Raw genomic sequence first — 16,434 nt, forward strand, 5'->3', positions numbered from 1 at the left:
TAATTACTGTTCTCATTCATTTTCTTATGAAAACGTTTAACTTTGGTGTTTTTATAACGATCCCAAATTAATTTAATAATAAAAAAATGGAACATCTTAATATATATTTATAATTCAAGTTATAAATAATTTTGAATNATAATTTTCAAAACTAAATACAAGAGTAAACTTGAAATGATTGAAAAAGGTCAAGATAATGACTACGCAAAAATGAGATTAAATATAGCGGAAGATCTGTTCTTTGGTATGTCACTAAACTAATTACAATATGGTAATGTACATATATTTTCTAGTTACATTAATAAAATGTTATTTTCTGTAGTGTAATAAACAAAAAACGGTAGCACAGTGTAGACGAGACATAGATGGGACAAGTATAGATGATATTTGACAGTGATTAAAATCACAATCATAAGAAAGGCTTCAATGTAAATCTGTAGATAGTGTTTCATTTAGAGAAATTTGTGGATTATTCCAAAAGCAACATCAACTCTTATTTCTTTGATTATATCCTAATTAGTAGTTTTTTGATTTTTAAATATAATATTACAATAAATACTAATTACAATTAATAAATTTAGTATGAAATTGATATTCAATAATTTAATATAGTAATTTATACGGAGAAATTATAAAAATAATAAAGAAGTTAAATTTTTGCTTTATTTTAACGTGTATAAAAATTTAAAGGATTTGATACAATAATTTTCAATAAAAACTGTTTGTTACTATAAATAAATGCACTGGACTACAAGGAACTTTCATCAGAAACAAAAATATACCATTCTAAATCAACTTTTCGCAATGTTTTCAAATGTGCAATTAGACTTTTTCTATCTCTTCTAAGTTTTAATATTATTAAAAACCCAGCACAGGGAGGTCGCGTCACAGTGGTGACGTGATATAGTTGGATCAAGTATTATGATATCTGACACTTAGATAGTGTTTAATTTTAAAAAAATGGTGGATTATTACCAAAGCAACATGATCTGCTAGTTCGTTATTAATATCCTGATTCAGATAAAGTATATCGAATGAAAAAGAGATTATTAAAAATTATTATTTCTTATAAAAAAATAATGTTGATCCATACACTTTTTAATAAGTTATAGCATTATAAAGTTAAAAATAAAAAAATATTATTCGATAGCCAATTTCACCCTCAAGACAAAATAAAGTACGAAATTTTTTTTTTTCCATAATAAAGTGCATTACATTAGCTTTAATTTAAGATATATATAAAAGTGTCAGACTTACCGGAACACTTTCAAAATTTAAGTTGAAAACGTTTTACTTTCTACATGCATTTTTTAGATTTAAACCCCCCTTGTATATAGGGAAATAGTCCGATTTAAAAAAACAGTATGTCGAATGAAAGATCTATATAAATACTACTTCTCATAAAAAAATTGTAATGATTCATACATTTTTCAAAAAGTTATAGCATAATAAAGTTAAAAATGGAAAATACAAAATCGAAAATTTTCACACAAAAATAGCATTCGGTAGCCATTTTCACCATGAAGATAAGATNAAAAAAAAAAAAAACACATCTTAGTAAAATCAATACCTTCTCAGCTCGCATTGTAGTTAAAAATTGTAATTACATATAAAAAAAAATAATTAAGAACAAAAAAAAAAATTGTTTTAAATTAATATTGATTTTGAATATTAATATATTAAAAATAAGGAAAATGACATATTTAACCTATTTTTTTAATCGTTTAAAGTTGATTTTTGTAAATGTTTATAATAAAAAAAAAGAATTTATTTTACCATAACTTTTGCTCAATTGGCAAGTTTGAAATTGACATCATTAAATAGAAAATTTTATGAGAATTAAAAAAATTGTATCGTTAAGATTAATATTGTAATATTATATTATTACATATAATATGATATTATCATTTGTACATGTATGTCACATATTATGATTATACAAGATCATCAAAACAGTCATAATCAACATGATTTGTGTGCATACCTTATAAAATTTCACCGAGTAAAATATTATTACTAATTAGAAAATATACAGATTATAAACTATATTATAATAAGGTATAGAGTGTTTAGAATCTTTTACAAGTTAGATCAGTCGTGGACTTTGTGTAATTAAATCATATTATTTAAAGTCTGGAATCGTTTTTTGTAAGTAATTTATAAGATTCATACGACAATTACGATATCTTTGATGTTTGAAATATGCTGACCTAAGCGTCTGGTAAACGATGATAGCAATTGTTCTCATAAAATGCTGACGCCTATGAACGTTATAATATGGCGGTACCTTTGATATTTGAAATATGCTAACCTAAGCGTCTGGTAACCGATGATAATATTCTTAGAAATTATAATGTCATAACGACAGTNACCCTTGTTGTTGGAAATATGCATACCTAAGCGTCTGGTTACCCATGATAAATTTCTTAGAATTTATTATGCCATAACGACAGACGTTGTCTTTGTTCTCATAAAATGCTGGCGCCTATAAGCGTTATAATATAGTAATACATTTGATGTCTGGAATATGCTTAGCTATGCGTCTGGTTAACAACGATAAAATACTATGTAAAAAATGCATGCATACAACAGTGATTATTACTGTACGTAAAATTTTTTTAGAAATTATTTATTATATACAATCTATAGACGTGCGGCAAGTTTGTTTACGTCGGGTTTCATACGCACCCCTCCCATTAGATTAGTTTAAGTTAAGTTTTATTACCCCTTCACTCATTACGACATGTTGAGGAAATCCCCCTCCACCGACTTAGGTTAGTTTTCATTGGGTTTCACACATTGTGCGCACCTCACACTCAATTGTCTTAATAGATTTTGTTACAAATCGTTCAAGGAATAGTCAAGTGTGGTGGCGGCGGTCGCTACTTGACGTACACTATTTCAATGTAATGTATACATTAAATAATAAACGCAGTGATGACTTGGGGGTGCTGGTGGTGGGGGAGCGACTTTAAATGTAATGCCGCTATTTATAGGTATAAAAAATTTACGTATAGTGTAAATCGTATACGTAGTGCGTTTAATGCTGAAATCAACATTGGATTACTTGAAATATTTAACATCGATTTGATCTTTAATAATAGATATTATTAAATTTTATTTTTATTTTAATTATATTAGATCTTAGCGTTTTTTAGTTATAAACTCTATGACGCTTTGTGGTATATTAAACTGTCATAAAAATGAAAATTGAATATGTTGATAAGAATATTTCTGTTATCTAAAAAATTCCTTCAATAATATTATTTTATTATATCATAAATAAAGATCTACGGCAATTGCTACCTGGGGCATATGCACACAAGGACATCTGTGCACAATTTAAAAATTAGAAACTGGTTATTTATTTAAATAAAATTCATGTTTTAATTGTTAATTACTAATATATTTTCATTTTATAATTGTTATCTATTAAATACATAATTAAAATTCAATAGTAAAATAAAAATTGGGTAAAGTTGAAATCTTCCCTATAATTTGTCAAAAGGCCCGTGTTTTGAATTTGTCGCCTATGAAAACTAAAAGAAGCATCCCAATTTTAATGCATAAATTAACAAAATCGATTCAATCAAAAACATAGAACACTGTAAAACCTTCAAAATCTCACAATAACTCCACAAAGCTAAAAATTATAGCAAAGTTTACGATTTTTTTTATGGAAATATTTTTAAATATATAAATAAAATGTTATTTTACGACGTAATGTGTTAACTTGAGCGTGAATAAATAATTCCAATTTTAAATTCAATTTTTTTTACTTAAAACTGTCATAACTTTTTCAAAAAAGAACAAATCAATATAATTTTTTTTTTATAGATGCATAATGTCTTTACCTACCATTAAAAAAAATAAGATTTTTGTAAAAAAATTCTTTTTTATATTCTTAACTTTATAATGCTATAACTTTTTGAATGATGTATGGATCAATGTAATTATTTTTTTGATGGATGTATGATGTCTTTAACTATCAACCCTACCTACAGGGTGGGATTCAAAATGACAACTTTTTCACAAAAAATTTACTTTTTTAATTTAACTTTTGAAAGTGTTCCGGAAAGTCTGACACTTTTATATATATCTTAAATTAAAGCTAATGTAATATACTTTATTATAGAAAAAAAATTTTCGGACTTTATTTTATCTTCATTCTGAAAACCGACATCAAAGTTAATAAAAAAAATACGATTTTTGTAAAAAAATTCTTTTTTATATTTTTAACACTATAATGCTATAAGTTATTGAAAAGTGTATGGATCAACATATTTATTTTATGGGAAATAATATTTTTCAATAATCCCTTTTTCATTCAACATACTTTATCTTAATCAGGATATTAATGAGGAACTAGCTAATCATGTAGTTTTTGGAATAATACACCAATTTTTTAAAATTAAACATTCTCTAAAGATTTGCATCGAAGCGTTTTTTTTTTGATATTGATTATATCCATATTTGATATGGATTTTAATCACTGTCAGATATCATTATACTTGATTCAACTATGTCACGTCACCACTGTGCCACGACCCCCCTATGCTGGGTTTTTTTTTTATTTCTTCGGTATAACATAGTAATTCAGTGACCCACTGAATATTTTTTAATAATTATAATTTTCTAAACAAAATGTAGTCAACAATTCGAATTATTTTTCTTTTTATCGAGTATCAACTGTTCAAATATATAGCTATCATAAGTTCTCGTCTTTTGACGTTTAAACGTAGTTAGTAGTGACGTAAGTATCACATAATTAAATATATATTTATGTTATCTGTGTATATGTTCTTATTTTAAAGTCAAGCGCTCTTAATCATTTACCAAACGAAACGAAATTTATACAGTTCATAACATTAATATTATTGTAAAATATTTTAATAATATGAATTCAAAAATTGTTGTAATGATATTTTTAAGTCTTTGTTTTGTACCTAATTTTTCCGAATCCAGCAGCTCCAGAGAAAATATTATGAACCCAACTAATTCGGTAATTATCATTATTTTTTAGATAATACTACGTATTATGTAATATGAAACTACAATTTCATAGAAATTAATAAATAAAAAAATTTTTGTGATACAATGTAATTAATTGTTTGTGTAGTCATTCATTCATAAATGCCAATGTCAGTATGAGTTTAATGTTGATANAGCAGCTCCAGAGAAAATATTATGAACCCAACTAATTCGGTAATTATTATTATTTTTTAGATAATACTACGTATTATGTAATATGAAACTACAATTTCATAGAAATTAATAAATAAAAAAATGTTTGTGATACAATGTAATTAATTGTTTGTGTAATCATTTATTCATAAATGCTAATGTCAGTATGAGTTTAACGTTGATAATGATAACATTGTTTCCGAAATACCTATCTGCAACTTATCAGTAATTTTTTTTGGCTTTTAAATTTAATATTTTTAGTTTTTAAATTAAAAATATTTTTGATATAGTTTTAATTTTATTTAATTAACAAATGATCAATTTTTATTATAAAATTATGTTATTTTTATATTAACTCCAATACAAAGCTGAGAATATTTAGATTTTACCATGATGCTATTGATACATTTTCCGTTACTTTTTTCAACTTCAAATAGAAAAAAAAAGCCCATAAAAATTACGACAAATAAAATCTACTAATTTCAATATTTTTTTACTTGTGGATCTTTATATTAATTATTTTTTTTAAAACTAAAGAACACCGTAAAATATTTGTTAAACATACTTGCTTTTTTTTTGAGAGTGAAAAATATTACAAGAACAATACATGCGTAAAGGAAAGAAAATATATTCTACTTTTTCGAAATGTTGTTATCACAGGGATGAAGGTAGATAATATGGTATCAATGGTACATACTTTTAAATTAAAACTGGTATAATATTTTTAAAAATTTATGAATCATAGCAACAATTATTGCAAAAATACCATGTGCATACATTGTTTTATTAAATATTTGTATACAAAGCTATTTATTCGACAAAATTTTTAATAATGTTTTGGAAATTTTGCGTACTTATTTTTTAAAATGCGTCCATATTAAACTATACTGTCATATTGGAATGATTTATGCTTCTTAATTTTTTTTCAGAGTATATCTGAGATAGAAGAAATAGAGGAACATAGTAGCTACGTAGACAATATTAAATACCCAAACTATTCGGTATTTTTTACTTTTTAAATTATATGTTGTATTACTTAAGGTGTAACAACAATTTTATAGAAAATAATAAATTTAAAAATTATTTTGTTATAAGTACTATGCACTAAGTCTATGTTTTGCATCTAATTTTTCTGAATCCAGTAGCTTTAGAGAAAATATTATAAACATAAATTATCCGATAATTATTATTTATTTTTATTAATTTATTTTAGCATAACAATTTTCTAATATATTGTAATAATAATTCTTTAATTTTATTAATTTACATGTTCATGAGTAGGTGTATAATAAATAAGTTAGGATATCATGTGGATTTACCCTGCCCTAGGTATGAATTTAGAAGGTTTGCGCGTCGGTGGAATATTGTGAAAGGTATATGCCTCCCTTCCCATGAAAGGTTAAGAGTATAATAGAGGGTGTTCTCCACTCTCTCATAGCAAATTCAGATGACAATACAAGTTTAGGGGGTTAAGAGTTAATCTATATATGAGGGGTTTGCCACCACATAAGAAGGGGGCATAGACTATAAAAAAATGAATAGTTTTAAGAAATTACTTATCAAATTGTAATTAATAAGTAATTATGAGTTAAAAATGTCTAAGGGATGAAGGAATGGATTAGTTTATAGGGATATATGTTTTGCGATTCGCAGAGTTTGTAATTGATTTTGTTATATTTAATGAGTATTTTCCCATAAATAACGGATAACTCAAGTAAAATTAAAAATGTTTTGTCAGTTAAACGTCTTAAAAATGTTATTTTGTGACAAGTGTGAAAAAGTGTTTGCATTTAAACATGGACTGGTATATGATTTAAGTGTTATTTATGTCCATCTACATTTGAATCGAAATAGGAACTTTCATNTCCATCTACATTTGGATCGAAATAGGAACTTTCACATCATGTTAAGACAATTTACCGTGAGTATTACAATTATAATTAAATTTATAGTAATATTAAAATAGAAAATATATTGGTAGAATGGTAATAAAAGTGTATTATTTTAGATCTTATAAAGTATTGTGTGGACTATAATATTGCTATAGGAAATCATGCTGATTCCATGCTATGTCATCGAGTTGTAAGTAAAGAAAATATATTATTAAAAATTTATATGATAAAATAAATGTATGAGTATTTTTTTTAGAAAATGTAAATGTTGTGGAGAGAATGCAGGCGGGCCCCAGTGTAATTAGTCCTAGACGTCGCAAACAATATAACACTGACAATACGATTAAATGTAAACGGGTAAAGGTGAAACGATAACATGACATTACGACGAGCGGTTTTCATAAAATGGATGAATCATTAAATAGTCAAATTTTATGGTTTTACAAAAAGAATATTGAAAATTTAGCCGGGTATCAATCGTTTTTGTCCTCAACAAGAGGCGATTTAGTTAAAATATTACGCAACTGTCTTAAAGAAATGGGGTCGATAAAATTCAACTTAAAACTGGAGGTGACTTATATAGTACCGAATAATGAAACCAAGTACGAAAAATGGTCATTTAAAACGTCGGCAGTCGAGTCAATTAACGATGATGATATAGATCATGCTGTGTATATGTCATACACAAAATTATTAGAAGAACTAGAAAAATATGCTGGTAAAAGTTGTAATTTCTCGTTTTCTAATATAGACGGTATTTTACTGGGAGTGCAAATATCAGCCTTTGGGTGGTTCTTTTTATATTGATTTGCCGCATGACATTAAAATGAGAAGTGCTGTAATTTACCCACAATATATAGATCAACAATGTTTCAAATAGGCTGTATTAGCAAGAAAAGTGACTGGTGATAACAAATATATAGTCGATTATAACTATAAGTCGTAAGAAAACTCTTATGATTTCTCCGTTTTATCATTACCAACACCAATTTCAGACATAGAAATTTTTGAAAAAATAATACGTATACTTCAGTTAATGTTCACAGATTGAAATTGAAAAATTCACATAATAAACCCGAATATTTAGTTTATCCGCTGAAAATGTGCGCTGAATAACGTAAAGACCATATCGATTTGCTAATTATATCAAACGCCGCAGGTAACAGTTATTACGCTTATATCACTGATTTTGAAAAACTGGGACCATCACAAATAACAAAGAGTACGACAAAAATGATATTTTATAAACGGTGTTTCAGAAGCTTTAATAATATACCAAAAAAGTTTAACTACATGATCACAAGGCGCTAGAAGAGCATAAAATAATTTGCTGTGAATATAAAACATTTTTACCTGTAATGCCTGAAGAGGGTACTAAATTAAAGTTCGAGTCATGGGGCAAAATACAGGAACATCCATTTGCAATTTATGTTGATTTTAAAAGCCTGTTGATCAAATCCAATAAAGATACGATAGGCAACACAAATTATATGCATGATCATGTTGCAATGAGCTATGGATACATAATAAAAACGGTCGACAGTATACCCATAGAATTATTGAAACAGTTTAATATTCAAAGGACGACTCAAATATATAGAGGTAATAAAAGCAGTGAGCCGGAGGAAGTTAATCGTTTTATGGATGATGTAACTTAAGTGGCGTTGAAAATTGAAAAGTTGTTCAAGACGAATTATGATATTTGTATGAACATGAAGAAACTGAAGAGCACATAGAGTAAACTTGCTGTAACTTGTGTAAAGGTGGTTTATAGAGAAAAATTATAAAGTAGCAGACAATGATCATTTGATAGGTAAAACATACACATACCTATATTAAATGTATTGTAATTTATATAGAAAAAAATGTGTATATTTATTTATATTCGTTTCAGATAGTTTTAGAAAAACGCTTTGTAACAATTGCAATTTAAAATTAATAACGTCCAAGTTTGTTAACGTATAATTTCATAATCTCTCCTCGTACGACGGACACCAGGCCCTTGCGCAGGATTTGACAATGGGGTTTTTTTTAAAAAAGATATATATTTAATAGATAAATCAATAACTATCAAATATTATATACTATATATTTATAATATAAATAAATCATGATAAAACTATAAAATTAAAAATTATTTTTTTAATAAATTTAATCTACGATGAGTAGAAAAGAATTCGTTTAATACTTCGTTGATATCCACGTTTATGTCACGATGGATATTCAACGAAGCTTGTCCGATTAAACGATATTCACCCATAGATGACCTTAAATAGGTTTTGAAAATGTTGAAAATGACCTTTCATTAGTCACTGTAGTCACCGGCAAAACTGACATTACACATAACATTTTATGAACATTTGGAAACGCATCTGAATTACAAATATCGAGGGCGTTTCGAATATTTTTACCAGCTTGTCGTCGTTGCCAAATTTCTACCTCATTTATCCAAATTTCTGGGGAATCGTCGTGTAAAATTGAACAATAAGTTTCAAATAACTTTTTACATGAATCTTTGTCTAAAGATTTTGTTTCAATAGGAAAAAGACATGAGAAGTTTGACAAAATATTACGATGCTTGAGGAAGCGATCTTGAAGATGAGTAATAAATAAATCAAGGTATGGTATGTAAATAATAATTTTATAATAATCTTCTACAGAGTCGGTTATAATGTTAGAACGGTTAATTTGACGTGAGGCAAGTCTAGGTTCAGTCACAGGTATATTGTACTTATTGAAAATATCTTCTACAGTTACAAAAATTGTGTTGAAGTTATCTGTAGAATATTGTCTTCTTTCCTCAAGTTCGTGTTTTGCTGCATCTGCCAACTTCACGGCCTCGACTAAATCTTGATTTTCCGCTTGTAAAACTCTACTCAATGATAAAGACAATGCATGTACTGAATTTAAAACGTGAATTAAAATTTGAAATTCTAATGTTTTTATTGCTGATAGTAATTGAAAAGATCCGGCTGTTGTTTTTGAGTCTGTCCAAGTACTCGAAATATTTTCTAAGGCATCAATAACTGCTGGTTGTAAATCTATATAAGTTCCAATCGACTCATGCTATAGTACCCACCTTGTTGCACAATATTTTTTAAGTTTTTTTTTTCTTGTAACAAAGTGTCATTATTTTTTATTGCATCCTGAAGTGCAATTTGCCTTTTTGGGGTATTATAGAAGTTGTAAATAAATTGGACTGTACCAAGGCAGTTTTTGACTTGAGGGATACTACATGCGGCACTAACTGCTAAATTGAACCTATGGGCAGCACAGTGTGAGTATAGAGCTAAATTATATTTTTTTTTTATATACGATTGAACTCCGTGAAATTCACAACTCATAGTACTAGCCCCATCATAACCTTGTCCAAATAAATATGTACAATCTATTCTAGAATATTTTAGGAAATTCAAAATAGCATTTGATAAACCTTTCACTGTTACATCTTCAACAGGGATAAAGCTTAAAAAATATTTACATATTTTATAATTACTGTCCTTATAATTTAAATACCGTACACAGATTGAAAGTTGTTCTATGCCGGCTATATCTGCAGGTTCATCTGCTGTTAANTTGTTCTATGCCGGCTATATCTGCAGTTTCATCTGCTGTTATAGAAAAAGCTCGAGATTTATTGACACGTTCAATAATCTGTTTTTGAATTAAATTGTGAAATATGACAATAAATTCGTTTTGAACACGGTTACTAATGTACATTGCGTTTTTTGCTGAATTTTGTAAAAAATTATTAAGCTGTTCATCAGTTTTTGCTCGATATCTTAAAAGAGCCCGAAAATTACCATCGTTAGTTATAGGTTCTTCGGAAGTTACTCTTCCTGAATCTTTTGAACCACGAAGAGCCAAACCCTGCCGACCACATAATATTAAAGTTTCGATCACAGGAATCAAACATTTTTTACTTTCATTAATGAAATCTAATTGTTGTTCCAAAATTTGTAAGTCAACCAATAAAATGTTTTGATTATCAATTTCTGTTCTCATACTTGATTTTAATAATGAAGTTTTATGATACTCGAGTGAGTTATGATAAATAAATGATCCTAAAGCTTTTTTTCAGTTGGTAAGTGGTTTTTTAACAAGCTGCCCCAATGTTTGATGTCCAATTCCTCCACTTCGTACAGAAAACAATACACAATACTTACAAAATGCGCCATTCATAAATGCTGAATGAGCCAACTATTTATATTTGGGTAACCAACTTCTTTGAAATTTAAAATTTCTATTTTCGGAAACAGGAAATTTGTAGTCTTCTGGAGGTGTTCATATCAAATTTTGAAGTCCCGGTATCAAGTTAATACTTTCAGTTGCAGGTTTATTCATATATAACCCTATATCATGAGGGTACACAAACTTTGGAATTGAAACTGAGACATTTGTATCTGTAGATGCTTTTTCTGCTGGTTTAGTTGAATGTGACAGGTTATTGAAACTAGTTTCCTATAAATAAAATTTAAAAACTAAATAGATTAATCGAGTAATTGTAATAATTACAATTAATTTTAATATACTTACTATCTCATCTTTTTCTAGTAGTGGTTTTTTTAAAAATCTTCGAATGTCCATTTCGATGATATTGCAAACACCGTTTTTGTATAACTGACGTCTTAAACTTGATTATGAACATCTTTTAAAATACGCGACTTCCGTTATCGTGTCATACTCGTGTTCTTCACGTCACCGTCGCGGTAATTATATTTTGTCGATAACGTCTCAACGAAAACCGATAAACACCAAACACGAGAGTAACACAATAATAGTGGTGTGCTATTATGTTATGCATTATTATTTTATAACTAGAGCACAAGACTTCTGTTCCCTAAAAAAACTGATTATGCGTGCACTTATGCACTTAAAAATCCTGAAATGAGCTCTTATAAATTCGTTTTTAACGGTTTATTAATAAAATAAATAATTAATTAAAACGTATAAACCAAAAAGAATATGCAATGCTAACAGTTCTCTGCAATTTTTATAACAAATAAGATTATTAAATATCTAATATAATCAATTAAAAATGAAAAACATGATATATATTTTTTCGTCAATGGGGGGGGAGGGGGTTTGAACTCCCAAACCCTCCATTGCGACCGGTCCTGACGGACACTTTTTAGTTAAAGCTCTTGGAAGAGATACTAATAGAATCAGTGTAATACCTACTACAGAAGAAAAATATATTTCTTTTTCAAAGTTTGTTTCAAACAAATTTTCTCTAAGGTTCGTTGATACATTTCGTTTTATGGGTACTAGTTTAGCGTCTCTCGGTGAAAATTTGCACGCCGTTGACATAAAATTATTCGGAGAAACCGCAAATACGTTTTCAGCGGACGGTGACATTGATTTGGTGACCCATAAAGGCGTGTACCCGTATTCATACACCTCCAGTTAGCATGTACTCGAAAAAATACAATTGCCGTCAAAATCCGATTTTTATTTTGAACTGTTAGAAACGCATACTGATGATGCCGAATACAAACATGCACAAAAAGTTTGGCAACATTTCAATTGTAAAATACTCGGCGATTACTCTAATTTGTACCTGAAAACTGACGTAACAATATTTGCAGATGTTTCTACGAATTTTCGCAAGTTATGTCTACTGCATACGGGCGTTTCACTAGACCTCATGAGCGATTATGAACATCAAATTTTTATTGAGAGGGGAATACGAGAAGGAATGACAACTTCGATGTTGAAACATGCCATAGTCTACAGTAAAAAGACGCCTCATTATGATATCAAACAACAAAAATTTGAAATTGTATATTTGGATGTCAATAATTTGTCTGGTTGGAATATGTCACAACATATGCCATGTGGAGAATTTAAGTGGTTAGACGTATACGACGCATCAAAAATTTTAAAGACAGAGGAAGAGTTACCGGTGGATTCTTCTGTAGGGATGTTTTAAGTGACGGTGTCGTACCCGAAAGAGTTACATGATGCCCACAACGAAATGCCTTTTTTACTTGAACGAAAATGCCCGCCTATCCATGGGTCAAAAAACTGTTGTCTAATTTCGATCGGAAAGAAAACTATGTTGTACATTTTTTAAATTTAAAACAGACTATAGCAAACGAATTAAAAATAGAAAAGGTAATTCATAAAATTATACTTTAAAAATATAATAATAACATGTTATTAAATTACAGATGCATAAGATGTTATAATTTAAGCAGTCAGTATGGCTGGCAAATATATACAACTCAATACGGAAATGAGACAGAAAGCCAAAAATGAATTCGATAAAGACTTAATCAAATTAATAAATACGCTGTTTTTGGTACGTTTCAAAATTAAATAAAAATATATAAACATAATTTTAATGCGATTTCGTTTGTTAACAGCTAAAATTATAGAACGTGTATAGTTTAGAACGCAAATGGAACTGGTTAATAATCCTAAACGAGCAGCTAAATTAATTAAAAAGCACAATTTAAAACATTGTACAACATGCAGTGAAATTTATCGGCGTTTGTATTGGAAAAGAAAATTATCGATTTTTGTTTTATAATTTAGAAATTAGTAAAACTCTAGTATACGATTTCCATTATAACGTAATGAATAAATATTTCAAAGACCGAGCTCGATTATTATACGGTGACTTAGGTACCTTAAATAATATTTTTATTGAAAAAATATAATTATTTTATTTTATAATTTTATTTTTTAGATTAATTGGTGTATTTTATCATGGGTGGCAAAAAAAGACTTGACACTTCAGGTTTGCCGAGCAGTCACCCGTGTTATTCAAACGCTAACAAGAANATTACGATGCTTGAGGAAGCGATCTTGAAGATGAGTAATAAATAAATCAAGGTATGGTATGTAAATAATAATTTTATAATAATAAATAATTTTATAATAATAATGGTTTTGACATGGAGGGTAAAGAAAAAATTAAGGCTATAGGGATATGTGGTCACGTTGTGAAAAATCATCTTACAGTGGAGGACTTGAAATGGTGTTTGTATGCTGAAGAGGAGCCTGTAGTAAGCGACGCTCATACAACAGCGGCTACATATGATGCGATGGTTGTAAACAATACCTCTTCATAGCTAACACTTCACCCTCTCACGTGTAAAACGTTACATACAATGATCTATGGCACATTCTTCACTCAGTAATTACATATGGATTTTTAGGCAAACAACAAACATGTTATATGACACATTTAAGTTTTATTATAAGTATACAAATTCGATTACATTATTAATAATGATGAGTATAAATATTTAATTTTAGAATAATTCACACAAAACAATTTGGAATTATTTATATACCAATTTCTTAACATAAACATTTTATAAAAACTGCAATAAGTAGGATTTAAATTCATATGAAATAAACATGATGGGTATGAATTATCTTTTGACAGTTGTGTTATACGAGGGCAGCCAATTTCTTCCATGCTAATGATATTTACATGTGGTATATACTGTTGTTAATTGTTAACGAGTTTAAAATTCTCGGTAGTTCTTCAATTTCTCCATGCTGAGGTTGCTTGAATGTCTGTGCTTTTTCAACCTCGCGTTAACATTTCGACTTTTTTCATCTGTTGGAGTTGCATGTTTAAACATTAAGTGTTGAGCAGAATACGTTTCAGTATTCACTATAGATAATTCTTTTATAAGATACTCGATATTCGATCCCAATATATATTAAAAATCGGCTATTGCTGTAGCCATTATTTAGTTTGTTAACTAGTACGTGCAGAGTACGGATTTTGTTCTAAGACGTTTTGTTTTTTTAATAAACGTACACTAAAGTTAATAAATGCTTCGTATTTTACAAAACCTTTAGTTTTGATAATCTATTCTTCTAGCTGACTATATTGTAATTTAGAAGCTGAGTCTATTGCATTGAAATTAGTATTTAAATTTTCAATTTTAACTTCTACTCCATGTATTTGTTCATTTATTTTTTCAATTATTTTCCGATAATTACTAAGCGTTTCAGTAATTTTTATAATATCTGTTTCTAATTTAGTTAATGTAGACTCTAGTAGACATATTTTTTTTATTCTTTTACTTTCTAATGATGAACAAATACATCTATAACTGTTAACGTTTACGAGTAAATTAAGAATATTTTATTAGTTTTGCAGATTTTATTTTGTTCAGATGATTTTTTATACATTTGTAAGAACATTTATTACTATGTTCTTACCACTTATATTACACACGTTTTATTTCTATTTATTTAATTTGTAATACATATTAATTAGCATAGAGGGAGATGCTGATATGAAAATTCTACTCGTCTGTAGCCCGGAGCTACTGAAGTCGAACTAACAAAGGGCAGTTGTGTTTGAGTGGCCGTTATAGACATAGTTTTCAATATTATTTCTTACGTTTTATTTATATTATTTATAACTTAACTTGTTTTATTCAACGACCCGTCTATCGCCAATTATCATCATAGCCAACCAACTCCGTCTCACTTGGATATACCTACTAACCAACTGTACTAGGATTCAGGTCAGACGTATTGTACATTACATATAACTTATATTTACTGAACATCTAAAATATAACTTTACTTTGTCGTTGACATAAAACAATTGTCTAATTTTATTTAATAATCTATCCTCTGTAACTAAGGTACACGATTGCCTGTGTCTCCTTCAGACAATTAAAACTCATTTAAGGAGATAGGGACGATATTTGGGCAGACGTCGGGTAGCTTCCGATTCTTGGTTTTGACCAAGATCCTCAACTATTAAACTAGCCCCTAACACATTAAAAGTAATAACACGCAGTTTAATTAAAGATAGGTTTAGAGGATATGTCACCTTAAGGTTAAATATATATCCATATTGATAATTTATTATACAGAGTAAAAAATATTTAACTAATAGTGCATATTATACATTTTTACATTAATATCTTACAATAATATTAAAATTATTCATTTTTCAAGTTTATTATTCATCCATGAATCATGTTTTGAAGGGAAACCCGTCCAACGAACGAATACTTTATCTCCTTTACGTCGTACAATTTTTTTAATCAGATAATTATGCGGATACTTGGTTTTTTGAAATTCTTGTTCGTAAAAACACTCTTTAATTTACTTAAATTTACTATACGTAGAGTAATTTTTTATGCCGTAGTTTTTCATAAGAGTTGAAAAATTTAAGTTATAGAATTCTTTCCCCAAATCGCTCTGTACGTGAACAACATTACATTTTGCCAGTATAGGTTCTATTGCTTTCACTATATCAGCACCTGTTTTTGATTTTAGGGGTACTGCTCATGAATATTTTGTAAAACAATCAATTAGAAACAAAATACAGAGTGATCCATTTAACATTGACCAGCAAATATCTTATCTT

General features: G+C 28.2%; 1 protein-coding gene and 1 long non-coding RNA gene across 5 annotated transcripts in view; both read left to right on the forward strand.

Annotated features, from left to right (window-relative positions):
• The window catches only part of LOC126906724 (uncharacterized), a 46,229-nt gene extending 39,184 nt beyond the window's left edge, over window positions 1-7,045 (forward strand). Inside the window, exon 3 of one of the 4 annotated variants that reach the window (XM_050687493.1) lies at window positions 6,114-6,350. In XM_050687493.1, the coding sequence (XP_050543450.1) occupies window positions 6,114-6,203 (90 nt within the window). In that variant the 3' untranslated portion in view covers window positions 6,204-6,350. Of the gene's footprint in view, window positions 1-6,113 lie in introns of all 4 variants that reach the window. The other 3 variants (XM_050687494.1, XM_050687490.1, XM_050687492.1) reach the window with 3 other exon arrangements.
• A 96-nt stretch (window positions 7,046-7,141) lies between these two features.
• Window positions 7,142-13,867, forward strand: LOC126906728 (uncharacterized). The gene is made up of 6 exons (XR_007704317.1): window positions 7,142-7,266; window positions 7,333-10,635; window positions 10,679-13,193; window positions 13,250-13,380; window positions 13,445-13,706; window positions 13,771-13,867. It is a non-coding gene; the product is annotated as an uncharacterized LOC126906728 (long non-coding RNA).
• The last annotated feature ends 2,567 nt before the right edge of the window (window positions 13,868-16,434 follow it).

Source organism: Daktulosphaira vitifoliae, unplaced genomic scaffold, assembly GCF_025091365.1.
Source record: "Daktulosphaira vitifoliae isolate Bord-2020 unplaced genomic scaffold, ASM2509136v1 Scaffold_5, whole genome shotgun sequence".
In the NCBI taxonomy this organism is placed as follows: domain Eukaryota; kingdom Metazoa; phylum Arthropoda; class Insecta; order Hemiptera; family Phylloxeridae; genus Daktulosphaira; species Daktulosphaira vitifoliae.